We start from the raw sequence: 16,769 nt of genomic DNA on the forward strand, positions 1-16,769 counted from the left end.
GCCACTGCAGTCACTGTTTCCAACTGTAGAGTGATATAATAGTAAACATACACACCACTCACTCAAAACATTCACTTTCACCCAAACAGCATGGATACTTACAACTGGGATGGAGGCAGCTGGACAGAGAGGTCGCCAGGAGCATGGACACTGTTGGACTGTGACCTGCAATCAGATGTTTTTGCTCTTCACTGACTTAAAAGGCATTTTCCCTGCAGACTTGCTCGTGTCTTAAAGCTGCCAGCACTGTACCAGCAGTCTCCTGAGCGAGGAGTGTGCATGGCAACACAGATTAACTGCTGAAATTATGAGGAACTCTTCATTTACTGCCTCTTCTACAAAAGCTCGCAGCCCTAATAACTCAGAAGCACTGACAAACCTGTTATGCTCTGCCAAAGCCAACTAGTGCTTCTGTAGTGCTTTTCACCACAGAGGCTTTGCTTATTGATCCCAGGTGAGGACTGGCTCCTGAGCTTTCAGTACAGCACAGCTCTAATAAGCAGACTGAGCCCCCTCTGCAACAATGGTGCTTCCTCCAGTGCCAACAGAGGGTAAAATACATCTTTGTATTACCTTCAAAGTCAAGTAAAACCAAACCTTCAGCAATAAAAAGTATTTATTGTGCTCAAGCAGAAGACGCATTCCAGCAGTGAGTGTGTACTGAAGCTACTTAGAAAACTTTGTTTCTATATGTAAAGATCCACCACCTATAATAAACTGGAAATGCATGCAATATACAAGAGATGTATGCTCCATTTCCATCATCTGCAGTGAGCTGGTTATTGGTCTGACTGACACATACTGGGAACAAAACTACTTTTGGTAGTGATTTTCCTGGTGTTCTCAGTAGGGTGAAATAAATTAAAGAAGGTCCAGATTTAACATGTGTTGGAGAAGAGGCTGTGCATAACCTACTGCACTGGTTCTTCCCCCAGGTCCGAGTCTCCTGTGTCCCGGAGGTGGGGGCTCCTTGTTTTCACTGAGGATGTGCTGGCTGCTGGGTCTTACTCCTGTTCCACATACTGTGGGACAGTCTGCTGACCGACAGCCTGCCACACTAGGAAGACGAGGAGGTGAATCACACAAAGAAACAGTGGAAAAGAAGCAAAATGCCAGGGATGATTAACAGCTAACATTCTGAAGACGCTTCTATGGGGTACAATAACACTGCCAAATACACATTATCCAAGAGTTTTAACACAATTTATTTTATGCTTAAATAATCAACTAGATCATCCAGTGTTTGTTGTTTTCATACATATGTAATTAGAGCTATTATCAATGAATGCTGTTTCCATATGAATATAATCAACAAATTAAAGTATTTCACCAAAACCCAAATAAAAATGCCCTTTAAAACACAGCAGCCTTAACAACCTAATATTACACTGCTAGGATGATTACAGATGATTGGCTTACTGAAAGATTCTACATCTTATAGCCAGTACACAATACAGTAATAATTTTACAGCGTGCTGCCAGTCTATTAGCTAATAATTTCTCTTCAGTTCATTTAAAAATATCCCAAACTTGTGCCCGCTGGAGCACCAACCCACTTCTAAAGCTGCAAGCAGTACCCCCGTTATAAAGCGAGAACAGATAGCACCCCCCTCCCCATAATGCAACTACTGTATATGTTATGGTTTTTAGGTCATTTCATTGAAAAATTGGCAACAGCAACAAATATTAGATGAAGGGCTTTGTGTTTACAGATAAAATCTTATTTTTCATGTTGCAGTATAGTGTTTGCAAAACTGGAAAAGATTTAATCAAAATAAGGTGAAACACATGCATCAAAATATTAGTACTCTGAAGAAAAATTTTCACAGAACTACAGAATTCCTCATTTTGGGAATCATTTAAATTTGCAGCAGATTTTAAAGATTTTTTTAAAATCAAGCTAGCGTTTTTGCATATACAAACATTATAATTGCTAATATACAAGAATCTGTGAAGATACACCCAGAATATCCCTGTAGGTGTAGCTGCTTGAGACACCTAGCCTGCTCAATGCATTTGCAGTATTCTGTTTGTGATCGAAAAGGCAGTGCCTTATCAACATTTATTCTATTTTGTTAGAATTTATACAGTGTTATTTATTTACAGCAAAACTATCGATGTTTAAAAAAGAAACAACTAGTGTTTTATACCCTGACAGTTTGGGTCCGAGAAAAATAAGGCGAGCTGTTGTGGATTTTAGTAATTTTAGTGTCTTTCCATGGTTTAACCATTTCGTCTTCGTACATCCCCTCTAGCCACAGGAATTTATTTCTTTTGTGATGACATCAAACTGCTTGAAATAAGCTGTTAACAGCATGACATCTTGTATATACACTGCATTGTTAACTGCGCACTCTCCAATCCTGTGAATGAAAGTGAATTTCCATGCTCTGTAAATTGGCTCATGCTAAATTAACTTTTTGTTTCTTTGTTTTGTTTTTGCTTTTGCATAAAAACCATGCGGTTAATGTGTGGAAGCAGCAAACACACGCACACTTTTATAGGTGAATGTTTAATTCCTGTTGATTTTTCTTCTGTGACTGTCCCTCTGGAATACTGGCAGTAAAAGCACACGGTCCTACGGAAAGGAAAGAGAGCACAGAGTCATTTCAGAATATCTCGTTAGAATCAATTTCATGCCCTTCCCTGACTAAACATAATAGTTTTAATTGACATTATGGGATCCTGTAATGGGCTAAATCATACAGTTTCTAGGTATGTAATGAAATTAGTTGAGCTCCTAGCACGAAGGGAAAATGCATCATTTACAGACACCCACGTTGCTCATGAGCTGATTTACAAATATGTTTGCAAGACACTGCATTTCATCACCTCTAAGTAACAGCTCTTCAGTAAGGATTACAAGAAATTTATGCTCACTATGATGGAAGATATGATGAAGCACTGTCTCCAGAATGACACAGCGGCTTCCTTCACAACACACTTTTGTTTGTTATTTAATAATATGCAACCGCTCATATTGGTCTAAAACCTGCACTCCTTGCACATCCACCTCTCTGCCTCTTGGGGAATGTGACCATAACAGCCAGGAATGCAGAGGGAAGCCCTCATGAGGCTTCACAGAGGACAAAGTAAGGAAGAAGAGCTGCTGCGCAACATCTTCCACCTGGCTCATGTGAGCGGCACAGACTTGTTTACTAATCAGGTCACAGGTCCATGTGCACTCTCTGGGAGCATCTGCACTCTGCTATGCTAAAACAATGTGTCCTCGCCCACACCTATGGCTGACATAAATCTATGCTGTAGCTAAAAGCTGTGTATTCACAATGCAGCAGCCAGACTCGCTTGCACAGTGCTTGGTGGAAACCTGTCCTGCACTTCTGCAGAGCTTCATGCAAAATGTTGTGTCTTTTCCTTTAAACTTGCATTTTGCAGTGGGTTTATCTGCAATGGTGACAAAGCCTACGTGATTTTTTCCCCCAAAAAAACATTTAAAGGAAAAGCAGCACATCTGATCCCCAGAGAGGACTTTTTGTCTTTTGTGACAAAGAAACCATTGAGCTATCAGAATGCCTGTTCTGTGAAAATTCATCTACTTCCACGTTCAAATGGAACTTCTACAATAGATACCTGGCTGGGCTTAAGTAAATGATTACTTAAAGCACCTCCGCTTGGTGCTATCCCATAAAGCCCTCACCAAGATCCCACACACGGAGTCACTGCAATCACAAATGGCACTCAGCACACACTCAGAAATCCAGTACTGTCATGTGGCTTTAGGAGGACATATTGCAATGGATGGAAGGGACTAATGGCTCAAGAGAGCTGCTTCTGTTCTTTACAGAACACCTCTGCTTCTGTTCTTTACCTCCACACCATTTGGTATGTTCAACAGGTCCTGTTTATTCTGTTCATTAACCCTGCAGTCAATCCTTTATGAAAATGATAACACAAACTTCCACTTCTTAAACTCCTCTGCCCACTTCCTAAAAGCCACCAAAGCTAAGAAAAATTCTGAGTGGAAAAAAGACAAACACAGTAAATACACACACAGTGTGATTACAGCTATAGACAAAGCATCTTCTGGCTTCACGGGATCCTGCACTCTGTTGCAATAGTGTCAGCCTGCGGCATTTGTTTTCACTTTGGGAAGCTCTTGTACTGCCAGCTGCTTTTTTGTTACAATCATTTAGGTTGCATCAATAAAATCTACAAGACACATCTGGTAAGGATTCTTTGTTGGAAAATATCTAGACACTTCACAAGGTCACTGACATGCATGACTGCCTGTAGACCACAGGTTCAGCTGTGGAAGAAGTCTTTCCCTTCCAGAACATCTACTTGTATACACAGCTCTATAACTGCTGGCATCTAAGTCCACCCTTAGGAGTAGAACATACTGCGGATTATAAACTACTCTTTGTGAAACTACAAATTCTTACACATGACGCAGTTTTGCTTTGCTTACGTTCCGATAGATAAAGCTCAGTTTCTGTACGTGAACTCAAGGTCATATTCTCCTTACACGACAGAGGGTCATCTCCTCAGCTTTGCAGCTTGAAAGCAATGCCAGGAAGCAAAAAGCAAGCCTTTACTCTGTGCTCAAGTGCTAGTTCCTTGCGATGCTGTGCAAAAGGCTTCACAAGGAAAGAAAACTGATAAAACTGACCGGTCAGTGGTTGGCTTTCAGCTTTCACGAGTAACTTTTCTTCTCCACATGTCTGACTTCTTTCTTCGTCTTAACCTTGTAAGCTTCGCCCTGCTTTGAAGGAAAAGTATAAACATTAACATAGCCTGTGGAGAGCGCTCACAATTATAAACCTACTTACAAACCAGCCTCCACATTTTGCTGCAACAGGATAAGTAAAAAGCAGTTAAATCACATTAATGTTTCATTTCAAAGATACACACAATATGTTTATCCACTCTGCTGAGCTGCAAAAGCACAGGCCTGAAATATCATCTTCAAGTAGATAACACAGATCTACAATTTGGGAATGAGCACCTGGGCTGGAGCACCTGGGCTGAGCCCCTGCCAGCAGCTGCAGCCGGATTTGCCACCATCATCAGGGAAAAAATCAGTCTCCAGTCAGTGTCCTGGGCCAGGGTCAGTGGGCATTTCTTAGAGCGCAGGGCATGGCTGCTGTTGTGATGTTTCAAAATGTCTGTGCTTTAATGTGAGCAGGTTAGTAATGGAATAAAGAAAACAGGATGAAAGCAGCAAAAACCATCCCCAAAGCAGAGCGGAAGTAAAACGAATGGTAGTGACAAGCAGTGCAGGTTTTTGGTGTCTTTTAAACAGCGAACACCAAAATCAGAAGTTCATTGCGCTCATTAAAAATAGCTCAATAGTCATCTAAAAATAAATACTCCAGTAATCACAAGCCTCATTCACATCAGAGAATGTATCTGTTTATGTGTGGCTATCGGCAGAATTTACCCCTTGGCTGGTCTGCATTGATTTATCTGTAACTATTTGTAGTTTTTGAGTACTCTAATCTGGTGCAGCATAATTCTCCTTTGCTGGGCAGAACTAATACTTTCCCTGATAAAGGACAGAGAAAGAGAGGACGGAGATACATATTTTTTTTCAACTCTCTTCTATTTCTGTGCTCCCTGCCTGGTTTTTCAGTCTTCATTATTAGAAGAAAAGAGTAATTTTTCATATTTGTTATGTTTTTGAGTCTCCAATTCTGTCTTCACTCAAAAGTTCCACTGACAATTTAACTGGAGCAACACCCTCCTCCACAGAGGGCTTCCAATTTTATCTGCAAGGGACAGAGCCCTGTCCTGATATTTGTTTATACAGGGTACTATTACATAGCTACGTTCATGCGACCCCACTGTCTAGCAAGGGGTTATTGCACAGGTGAGTGAGAGGCTGGTAGGGACCAAGCTGGGGTTTACTCCTTTGGGCTGGTGAAAAACCAACACTGCACACCTATGGGTGTAAGATACAACTCCAACAAGGGCTCAGCTTTACTCACAGACACTGCTTGTTTTGATGAAACACAAAAGGCCTTAAAGCTGTTTTAAACACGTTGCCTATTTCAAATAAACAGACTGTAATGCTTTTGTGTGGAAGGCATTTTGCACAGAGCAGAACTCTGTGAGGCCTCCTTGAAACATTCCCTAACAGGAAACAAAATGAAGAGAAATGCCTGCCCCTAGCCCCCAATGCATAACTTGTCAATAACTGCAAGCACTGCACTTTGCCAAGGCTTCTTGTTAAATGCAAACTTCCAGCCCTTTAGCAGCACTTTCTAGCAGCCAACACAACCCTCTGCATTTACTGTAATTTCCTGGCAGTCCCCATTCCATTACCATTTCACCAGCTTTCCTCTCATGTGGGATAACAACACGCCTTACTACTTTCCGGGTGATCTGTAGGAAGCAATACATGAAAAGTATCGATTTTTTTTTTTTCCTAGATTCTAAAGGGGGAAAGTATATTAAAAGAAGTTACTTGAATACAAAGACAGAGCAGTGATGTAATTCATGATTACTTTTCTTGTGATGACGTTGCCTTCTTCATCGGTAAACTGCTCCTCTGTTACAGATTCACCAGGAATGTTTTTTGCTTCCTCACCCTAAAGAACGTGTTATAAGATTAGCAACATAACCTATATTCTGCCAAACCCACACATATTTTCACACCAATCCAAGCAACAAGCACATGTTAGCTTCATCTTTATGTAACAGATTGCTTTACGTCACACAGATAACGTGAAAGCCGCTGTAACTTAACATGCCAGTACCTGTGCATTTATTCCACAGAACTTGTCCTTAAAACGTGTAGGGAACACCTGGCACATTTCTATGATCTGCTAATTCATTACATGAAGCTCTGGGTAACAAATAGTCTGTTAGCCTGAGTCCTGTGAGATGGCACTAAGTCAGGATAGTAAAATCTCTAAACAGACATCCATTAGCAGGAGGGTTTTCACAGCTTCTCAGTGCTCATTACACACAGAAACATGTTCTAACACCAAGTAAGGAAGGAGAAAAATTGGAATTTTAATGACAACTCTGCCTATAGCTTGCTAAGTGCCGGGTCTTAAACACGTACACAGAAGACAAGACTGCTCGGTATTTACAAAATGGAGAACAGTGAAAGGTAACTTACATGAAACCTTTTCTGGCACAGTATCAGCGCCAACCTGTTGAGGAGTGCCAGCAGCCTGCTGCACAGTGTACTGAAATTGACAGCACTCCATCCACCAGTTCTTGTAGCACCCACAATTTATGGGACCAGTATAAATAAATACTCTAACGGCTGTGCTAGGACCAAATACTACAACATGAATTGTTGCTGAAATTATAAATAAATGAAGTGACTTTGGAGTATAAGGCTAGCTAGCGGCCTATGTTGCAGAGAAACACTGACAATTTTACCTCAAAAAAAATGTTTCCAAATGTGGGTGCTGAAGTAAGCACTGCCTTTGAAGCTTCAGAAATATCCATCATCTGTGCTTAATTTGTATGAAACAAATATAATGTAGAATTATTTTCTGTAACTAGAAAACTAAGAAAGAAAATTGCTCTCTCTGTAACATCCAGTTTATATGTACTGTTTTCCATGCTTGGATCACAGTGAGAAGTACACAGCTGAAATTAACATGATTACCCATTTTGGTGCTGGGGAAACTGGGGCACACAGCAACATGACGCCATTATTTTGTTCATCTATCTTTATAACATTAGCAATCCTTACTTGCTGGCATGCCTATGAGAAACTACCAACTACCCTTCTCAACAGGTGTAGGCTGCACTAAAATCAGTGTTCTCCCACCCGTAAGTGCAGCCCATAGGAAGGAAGCATTTTTGGCCGTGTTTGTGAGACTGTGGACAAATCTGGGCTCTCTCATCTAAAGGACTAAATCACGTTCAGAAGTCAAGATTGCAGATGACTTGCTTTTTCTATCTGCTTAGAGCAAATCAGTAGCGCTCAGATGGGCAGGGAATTCCTCCATTTTTTCCCTAGAAATCTTTAATTAAAAAAAAAAAAAAAAAAAAAAAAAAGCCTTAAAACTTTTCTTCTCCCTTAATCCTCAACCCACCATGGGAAAAACAGTAACTAGAGGAAGAAAATGGAAAACCTATTATACAAAGCATTTTATATCAATATTAACAGCAAAATAATGTTTGAATTGAGATTAATTCAAATAAACGTCAAACCTTGATAATGCTTTCAAGTATTAAGAAGCACCTGGCAAATATAATCCACGTTTACTGTTGTCTGTACACTATGTAGTTACCTTTATAAGCTCCTGGCACTGCTTTACAATGAGTAAATACAGTGAAGCCATGTTGATTTTTTGAAATTTTCTCTGCAAGTACAGCTTTTTTTCAATATGCACCTTAAAGTGTTAGGTTTGTATGTTATTTCTGAGTGCTAGAACAAATAAACCTTCATTTCTGTTCCCAAGCCATTAGCAGTCTTCTATAGACCGTGGTCTTACAATTTCCTTGATTTAAATATGTGACACCAGGCAAAAGCCACACGGAGGTCCTGAGGAGCTCAGTGAAACTGCCACCAACCACATCTCCAGCCATTATGTGTCATTACTCAACAGTGCAGAATTTCTACTTATACGAAAAGCTGTGTTCAAATCATCATTTGATAATAAGTAATTCAACAGGTTTAGACATATTTCCTTTTCCTGTGCTTTCGTTGAATAGAGCAAAATGGTACAGCTCACAACTGCAGTACCTCAGAAGGCACTGCTGAAGGATGGGCAGCCTGTCCCCAGGGGACATCCCTGCCCTGGGATGCTTGGCTGCAGGGGCATGGCAGCAATTTGGCAAGCAGACAGCACAACAAGCGGCTGCTGAAGCTCCTGGATGGAGTCTCACATGACAATTCATGTCCCAGAAGGGCTCTACGAAGGAGATCCTGGAAGGAGAAACTAAATACCTGCCTAAGTGCCAGTGTTACGCTGTGCACAACGACTCAGTGAGCGGGCCCCATTGGAAGCCAGCTCCTTCCTTCCTCACGAGCAAGAGAGCAGAAATGAAAATGGCACAGGGATGGCTGATGCAGGCAGGGACACCAATAGCTGTGTACAGACTTGGAGAAGTGAAACCTGTGGGACTTCCTAGCTGCAATGAAATAAGGGAAAATACTGATTATGGAGACTTCACCGCTTAACGAGAAATGCTGCAGACATGAAGCTGACTGCTCTGTTTCTTTCCTGGCCTCCCACCCGTGGGCTCAGAATCCCCAGCGGTTCCTGAGCAGCGAGGGATGGGACAGGAGAGAACAGTGGCTCAGACATCTCTCGCTGCCTGTGGTGCACAGAGGTACCAAGATTGTCCCTCTCATCAGGAGGGTCTCCAAAGCCACTGTGACAAAAAACAGAAACAGAACAACACAGCTCCGAACAAGGTCATCAGGCTACCCAGCACACCAAGGCTGTTAGCATGTACTGGCCCTCACTGTGATGATCAGGGCTGTTCCTTAACGCAAGACAGTGAAAGTGCATTCAATTTGAAAATGGAAAATGTATTGATACACTGAAAGACAAATGCAGTTTTAAAGGCATGGTGAATCTCGGTCTTTAATTAGCTACTTGCTCTTTTTTGCACAATCTAAAGATAAATGCTGTAAATATTCAACAGTCAGTATGCACGAAATCCAGCTTTCACAACTTTCTTTCATGTGGGCAGTTAAACAAATTGCAGGAGGGCTTGCAATTGGCAGGAGGTAGATGTGATCTACTGATGTTTCTAATCCCATACATTTATAAAGTTACCCCAAACAGTAATCCCATACAGTTACAAAGATGGATGTTTGCTAGGAAAAAGAAATCCCTTACCCACTGGCAGTTTTACTTGTCAGCTCTCAGCACAGCTTTGCGTTAGAATGGCACATTAGATGACCTTGTCAACAAAAGCTGTTTTTAAACACAAAGCTGGTACATCTGCGTCATAGCTGAAGAATAAAATTATTTCTGCCGCATCATACTAATGCGGGCTTCGTTCTACCCTTGACCAGTATAAATCACTGACACAATACCAAGAGCTTTAGAAAGGCAGGAAGAAAACCTAATACAGCCATTTTTAGATGCTGGGTTGCATCCCTGAGACTAAACTGTACAAAGACTGCATGCTGTACCAGACCATGCCAGGAAGCTTTGTGGAGCATAGTCTTTAACTTCACTCTGCTTGCTGGAGTGTAGTCCTGCCAAAACTAGTTGGTATCCTCTCTGCTGCTCTCCAGGGTAGGAGAACTAAGGAGCAGCTTCTGCAGCATCTCCTGCCAATTCCACTGATTTTCTTAACTGTTATTTGCAGATTATGGGTGTTCCCAGGGACTGCCAGATAAATGCAGGAGTTGGTGCTGCAGCACTGTGCCAAAGTTCACTGCAGCTTTCTCCGAGTTCTGGTTTTCTTTCATGTTTGTTTTGTTACTGAGGGATAATAGCCCTTTTATTCCTCTTTTATTCCTCCTATATAGCTAGTGCTGTTGTAGCAGTGAAGGAAGAAGGTGTGGCTGGATGTCTGTTACCCAGAAGGATAAAAAGGAATTTAAAAGCAGATGGAAATAAACGAGATGGAAAGATCCTAAATATTTAATTTTGCCAATGACCGGGGGCAATGCTGTGATGGGAACAGGAGTGGTACAGAGCACTGAGATCTCTTCCCCTTCTGGCCTAAGCCACCATCCAGACATAATCCTTTCAGTCTTGACATCGCATTCTTATAATGCATAACCAGCAGCTGCACCTCTTTCTCCTTGAAGTCTGAAGCTTCTGTGGCAGTAGAAACAAACATCTTTCATTAAGGTCATTTTCATTAGTGAGTTCTGCCTACTCAGGGAGACTTCGTTAATCACATGCCACAACTGTCCGTGTGTGCCTGTGCTGAGTTTGTACTTGCTTGCCTGAAGATGTATTGCTAAGGCACTGGGGGGGAACCAGCAGGCAAGCCAAGGAGAGCAGAAAGGAAACGGTGCTGCAAATGGCACTGAGCATAGCAGCCCAACACTGATCCAGGTCAGAGCTCTGTTACTTGTTTGTACCTTGTGCCTCTTGTAACAGGTCTCTCAACAGAACTCTGTAGCCTGTGTTCTAATTCACATATACTGACCCAGTGCAGCCAGCAGCTCCCAATTGCCAGTCTCTCCTGGTGAAATGGGTGTGGGATGTTCACAGAGCAGAGCACAGCCCTTCTGCAGTTCTTTCAGCCTGGATGTAACTAACTGCTGCTCAGGAGCCTTGTTGGTCATTCCAGGGAAAGTCTCCTCAGTCACTACTGGGGAGCTTAATGGGCAAAATGCATGGCAAGAGGAAAATCTCTATCAGAAAATGGTAAAAAATAACAAGATACACAATAACATCAGATTTAAACAACTCCTGCTTAGAAGTTTGTTTTATTTTCCACTACAAAATTCTACCATAAACTTTTTGGCAAGAATCTAACTAAACAGTTTTTGCCAAACATTTGTACCCATGAAGGATTTAACAATCTCTGAAAAAGCATGAGAAATTAAGACACTGATTTCTGGCATGATGGAATAAAAAGAGCTTTGGCTCAGGCTCTGAAAGTGCACATTGTGGAAGCACTCTTATTTTTCCCTTGTGTGCTAATTGCTCGCATTCCTTCACTATTATAAAAAACTATTTCTTTTGCAATGCTCTGTCCCATCAATCCGCCATGTGAACAGAGCGAAAGGAAGCAAAACCAAAAACATCTGCACTACCTTGAGGTTAAAATACAATCTTATTACATGTGGAAATGGGCATCAGCCCCTGCTTGTCTGGTTTTATGGGCTCAGCTCTCTGAAGTGCTAAATCCCATGGGAACGTGCTCGAGAGCACTTGACAGGACCCAGCTCTCAGACCTCTGGGAAAGTACCTCTGGGGACAGGAAAGACTTTTACATATTTGGGCCAGGAGAGAGGACTAAGGTAGCAGTTAAACGGAAATAATAATGTTAGCAATAATGTGGAATGGCACTGAAATGAAAAACAAGTTGAGAAAGAAGAACAAAGGCAATGAAGCAATTCAGTCCTGACAGTAACCATGGAGGCACATTGCAAATTTTTTTTTCCACAGGAGTCAATTTATCCCCAAGGTTTAGGTGTTACAAAACTTCACTCCTGCAGGCTACATGAGTATTTCTGCTGCTTTTAATGCAGCACGGAGGCATTGATGACCACAGACTACAGCAGAACACTGATCCCACGTGCAGCTCTGCCCAGATGCACCTTCCTCTGTGTCCCTTTGCTGCAGTTGGCACAAGGCAAGTGAGCTTGCAGCACGGGCACAAGCACTGCCATAGAATTATGCAGCCCTTACCCAGGCTCTGCAGATGTTCAAAATATTTTTTATTCCAGGGATGACATTCTCAACACAGCCTGCCAGGGCTGGCTCTACCACATCCCTAACGTCAGACAGTGCAGGATAAGTGCTCCCATGGTTCAGGCATAACTGCCAAAAAGCACAGAATCATTTGAGTTGGAAGGAATCCTTAAAGGTCACCTAGCCCATTTCCCCTGCAATGAACAGGGATACCTACAGCTCCATCAGGTGCTCAGAGCCTGGTCCAGTCTAACCTTGAGTGTCTCCAAGAACTGGGGAATCCACCACTTCTCTGGGCAACCTGTGCCAGTGCTTCCCTACCCTGTCCCGAGAGCTGCCTGAACAAGGAGCTGGTACTCAGTTGGCACGTGCTCTGTGACTTCATTTCACACCAACAGAACCTCAGCTCCCAGGAATTTGAAAAAAATAATCGAAATCCAGATACCTTCCAACCTCAAAGCTCAATTTTTCTACTTCATACCATCAATTCATGAATCATATGTGACCAAAATGTACCTATTTAAATGGCTGCTCTCTTACTAAATTTTCTCTAAAAGGCCTGGCAACTGCTGCTTTGAAAGTTTCTTGCTCCATTTCAAACCTGTCTCAAGATGCAGAGGGAAAAAAAGAAGCAGCTACGCATCATCAGAAAATGACAGAAATATCACAGGTGTCAAAATCCAGAAACAGGTGCAGCCCAGCCCTGGCTCCGCACAAGTTCTGCTGCTTCCAGTCACACACATCCCTAGAGGGTCCAGCCAGCTCCCTCGAGCCAGCTGCAGACCACACCACTCTCTGTGCAGACACAGCACTCTGTAGCTTTGTAGAGCTGCACCACTGCTCTGTAAGCACAACCCCAAATTACACTGCCACATTTAAAAACACTTTTTTATGCCCTTTTTTAAACACTGTACTTGGGGGAAAAAAAAAAATGAAGACTGCCTTTTTCACTTTCTCTCTTTCCTATTTTGACACTTCCTGATCCACAGACAGCGGACATTAAAACAGCTCAGACATTGGGTGGGAAAACCCAGAAACAGGCTGACTGTGCACAGCCTTTAAAACATGCAGCCCACTGATCCTTTATGTCTTACCAGAAATGCACTTACAGCGCTTGAAGGTTTGTGAGCACCCTCAGGCCACCTGTCCCATCTGAAAACAGAATCATTCCTATTTCTTGTCATGAGTTATCTGCAAAGGCAATTACTGATAAATGGCTAAATCCTAAGCTGCCCAAGGGCTTTCATTTAAGGCAGCAGGTTCTTGGTGTAAAGATGTGGTAACAGACAAAATATTTACTTAAATACAAAGTATTTAGCCTTTGCAATTCTTGCCTGGTTCAGAATGGGAACAAAACCGGTAAACTAAAGAAATACAGGATGGAGGCAGACAAAAAAACCATGCTTCATTTTCCAAAAGCATCTGTGTCTTGGAGGTATGTATGCATGTAGCACATCGGCCACTCACATTACACAGAAGGTGCTGTGCATGTATAATACCTTTTGCACCAAACAAACAACAGCAATATTGATAGGTGCAGGCAGTGTGACAAGTAATTCCTGAAGTGAAGAACTCCATCCTAGGCTATTATAGTAACAGCACTACATTGGCTGTCCTTTTTATGGCTTTAATACATGATTTTCTAATGAGAATCTAATAAATCATGTGAGTTACTGAGAACTAATGTTATTTCTGATGAAGAGTGATTGTCTTATGCTATGTTCTCAAGACACATAATACCAAGCTATACGACCATACAGAAAACAGTACGAGGGAGAATTCAACAATTTATATGACTCCACCATTGTTATTAGCATATGAAGTATGTTGTGCCAGGGCATGTGTAAATAAGTATACTAAACAAAGCCTAATGAAGTCAAATGCAAGCACTCTTTATTTTTATATTTATTTTATTTATATTAACTATGGTAGGTTTTAAATCAGCACCACCCACTGCTTTCCAGAACACAAGGCACTCTAGATCACATCTTCCAGCCAGAGTACCGTGTCACCCTATATTCCACTCATGTACATTCTTGCATTTTTTTTAACTTGTTATTTAGACTTTTTTTTTTTTTTTTTTTTTTTTTTAGGAGAAAAAGGGGAATTACATACAAATATCTCCTATGTCAGTCTGTAATTCATTTTCCATTTGGCCAACACTCTATATCTAGCTGTAGTCTTAAAGGTGGCATGCAAAACACTGAAGGACACATCAGGCCATGCAGCACAGTAGTTTTCCAGCAGGAGACAACCATAAATTTCTGGGTTAAGCAATGAATGGCCACCTGCCATTTGGTTATAAATACAGATGGGCAGAGGGACTCCATTGTGCCAGAAGTGACATTCTCACACAGCAGTCCAAATCTACGTCCATGCCAACAATAGCCTCAAGAAAGCACATCACAAAATACCTTCAGAATCAACCGCCGTCGATACACTCTTGTAGTAATCCTCTGCTCCTCACCTGAGCTCGAATCACTCTCAATCTCACTGTCACTACATTCCTAATAAATGCAGTTTTAGTACATCTTAACAGCACATTTGCAAGATAGAACGTGCTATCAGAACTACAAGAAGAAAATAAAGGTTATCATGGACAACATTTTTCCTGTCTATTACATACCTAATGACTTCTGCTCCTGAAGTATTTTCTGCTCTTTGACATGCTGTACTAGATACATATAACAGGTATGGAATATGTTTGCAGCTTTTAAGTGTTAGAAAATTGTATTTGGAATGCATGTGACCTAACACCTTACTTCCAAGTACCTTACTTGGAAGTGAAGAATTTTGTGTACAAAAAAATCTTCCAATAACTTTGCTGTTTCCTCCTCAAAAATTAACAATTCATTCTAATTCCAATTCTGTGCATTTACAAGGTATGGAAGTGAATTCCCTTATAAAGAAAGACTACAGTCACACAGAAAGATTCAGAGGCCCACCTGCCAAAGGTTAAAAACAAGAATTTTGAAGACGACCTTCTCTGTGTAAATGTTTTTCCTGCTCAGCATCTATCTCGTTTTAAGCAGTACTAACTGAAGCCTGAAATATAACTGCCCCACACCGCTTGAGAAGGAAGGGGCAGGCCTCAGCTCGGGGCAGGCGGAGCCTGGTGCTGCTCACAGCTTGGTGCCGGGCAGGTGCTGCACACCAGTGTCTGCTCCATCCCAGTGTCTCCACCGGCCCCACTGCCTTCCCTGCAAGACCCATGGAGCACTTTGACTTCTGCTTCTTTTTCTTTCTTTTTTTTTTTTTTTAACCTTGCTCAAGGCATCCTAAACAAGAGGCACTTCTCAGAAATGATGTGTAAAGTCCGAGTTGGCATATGTGGGTGGAAGAGGAAAAAGGATCATGTGAGATTAAAAAAAAACATTTAGGGCAGGATGACAACATTCATCTGCATGCAGCATCTCCTGCTATCCTCTGTCACTAGCCAAAAAAAGAAATAAAAATAAAAAAAAATCCAAACCTACCCTGAACAAGTAACAAGAAGCAGAAGTTTCCCAAAAGAGCACAAAAGTTCAGGAGGAAGAGTAATACAAATGCACGACTTCAAGGGTTTTAGCTGTGACAGAACTCTGGCACTTCAAGTCACCTCAACCACATGACGTAACCTCCCTTGGGATAACACAAGTGTGCTGCACTTCTCTAATTTAAAAAGATCATTTGAATCTAATGCTTAATCTTAGGTAGAACATTATATGGTCCTCACAGTCACTGCTTTTTAAAATGTTGAGCATTTATGTGGACATGGGACAAGGTCAGCAATTCACTTCATTAACATCATCAGACATCAGCCCAGATGGCTTATCTCTGTTGCAAACCACATCCCAAAATATGGATGCAGCCTCTCCCAGCAGGTGAATGCTTATTGCTTTTTAGCTATTTCCCCAAGGGTCACAGTAACAACTGCTTTCTTTAGGAAGCAGTATCCTTTTGTTGCCTCTGCTTTCCACAGAATGCCTTCCAGACAGACTGCAACTGAAATTTGCTTTCTGTTTTCACGACAGCACATGAAGAATTATCTCCCTATGAACTGGATTCTGTGAGTAATTAAACTATTGACTTCAAGTAGATCACGTGAGAGACCCAGGTTTAGAAATCCCATTACTGACTCACATTGGTTTATTCAAAGATTGCATCTATTAAAAAAAATGTTATTTGGAAGATGAGATTATCACCCTTTACCAAGAAAGCAAAAGAAGTGCAAAAAGCGCATATACGAAATGCACACACTGATTCTTACCAATCCAGGTGGAATATCCAAAAGTGAAGAGAGGACAGGAGTGGATGACAACTTGTCTTCTCACTGATGGGAATCCAGAGGGGGAAGTGCAGCACTGTAGCACACCCCTCAGCACAAGTTACAGTGTACATCTATGCTTATCTCTGTATTTAAACTGAGCATAATAATATTAACCCACGGTCTGCCCCAAAGCCTACTGATAATACAGGAACTGCAGTCTGAGTTTAGCTGCCTCTGCAGCAGCTTTTTCTTAC

General features: G+C 41.7%; 1 protein-coding gene across 2 annotated transcripts in view; it reads right to left on the reverse strand.

Annotated features, from left to right (window-relative positions):
* Window positions 1-1,184: 1,184 nt before the first annotated feature.
* The window catches only part of ANK3 (ankyrin 3), a 346,475-nt gene continuing 330,890 nt past the window's right edge, over window positions 1,185-16,769 (reverse strand). Inside the window, exons 44-48 of one of the 2 annotated variants that reach the window (XM_042862644.1) lie at window positions 14,681-14,773; window positions 6,468-6,551; window positions 6,286-6,345; window positions 4,631-4,723; window positions 1,185-2,578 (exon numbers count right to left, since the gene is read on the reverse strand). In XM_042862644.1, the coding sequence (XP_042718578.1) occupies window positions 4,655-4,723; window positions 6,286-6,345; window positions 6,468-6,551; window positions 14,681-14,773 (306 nt within the window). In that variant the 3' untranslated portion in view covers window positions 1,185-2,578; window positions 4,631-4,654. The remainder of the gene's footprint in view (window positions 2,579-4,630; window positions 4,724-6,285; window positions 6,346-6,467; window positions 6,552-14,680; window positions 14,774-16,769) is intronic. The other variant, XM_042862645.1, reaches the window with a different exon arrangement.

The sequence above is a fragment of the Lagopus leucura genome, unplaced genomic scaffold (assembly GCF_019238085.1).
Source record: "Lagopus leucura isolate 7727_CA_CO unplaced genomic scaffold, USGS_WTPT01 Super-Scaffold_739, whole genome shotgun sequence".
Taxonomy (NCBI): Eukaryota; Metazoa; Chordata; class Aves; order Galliformes; family Phasianidae; genus Lagopus; species Lagopus leucura.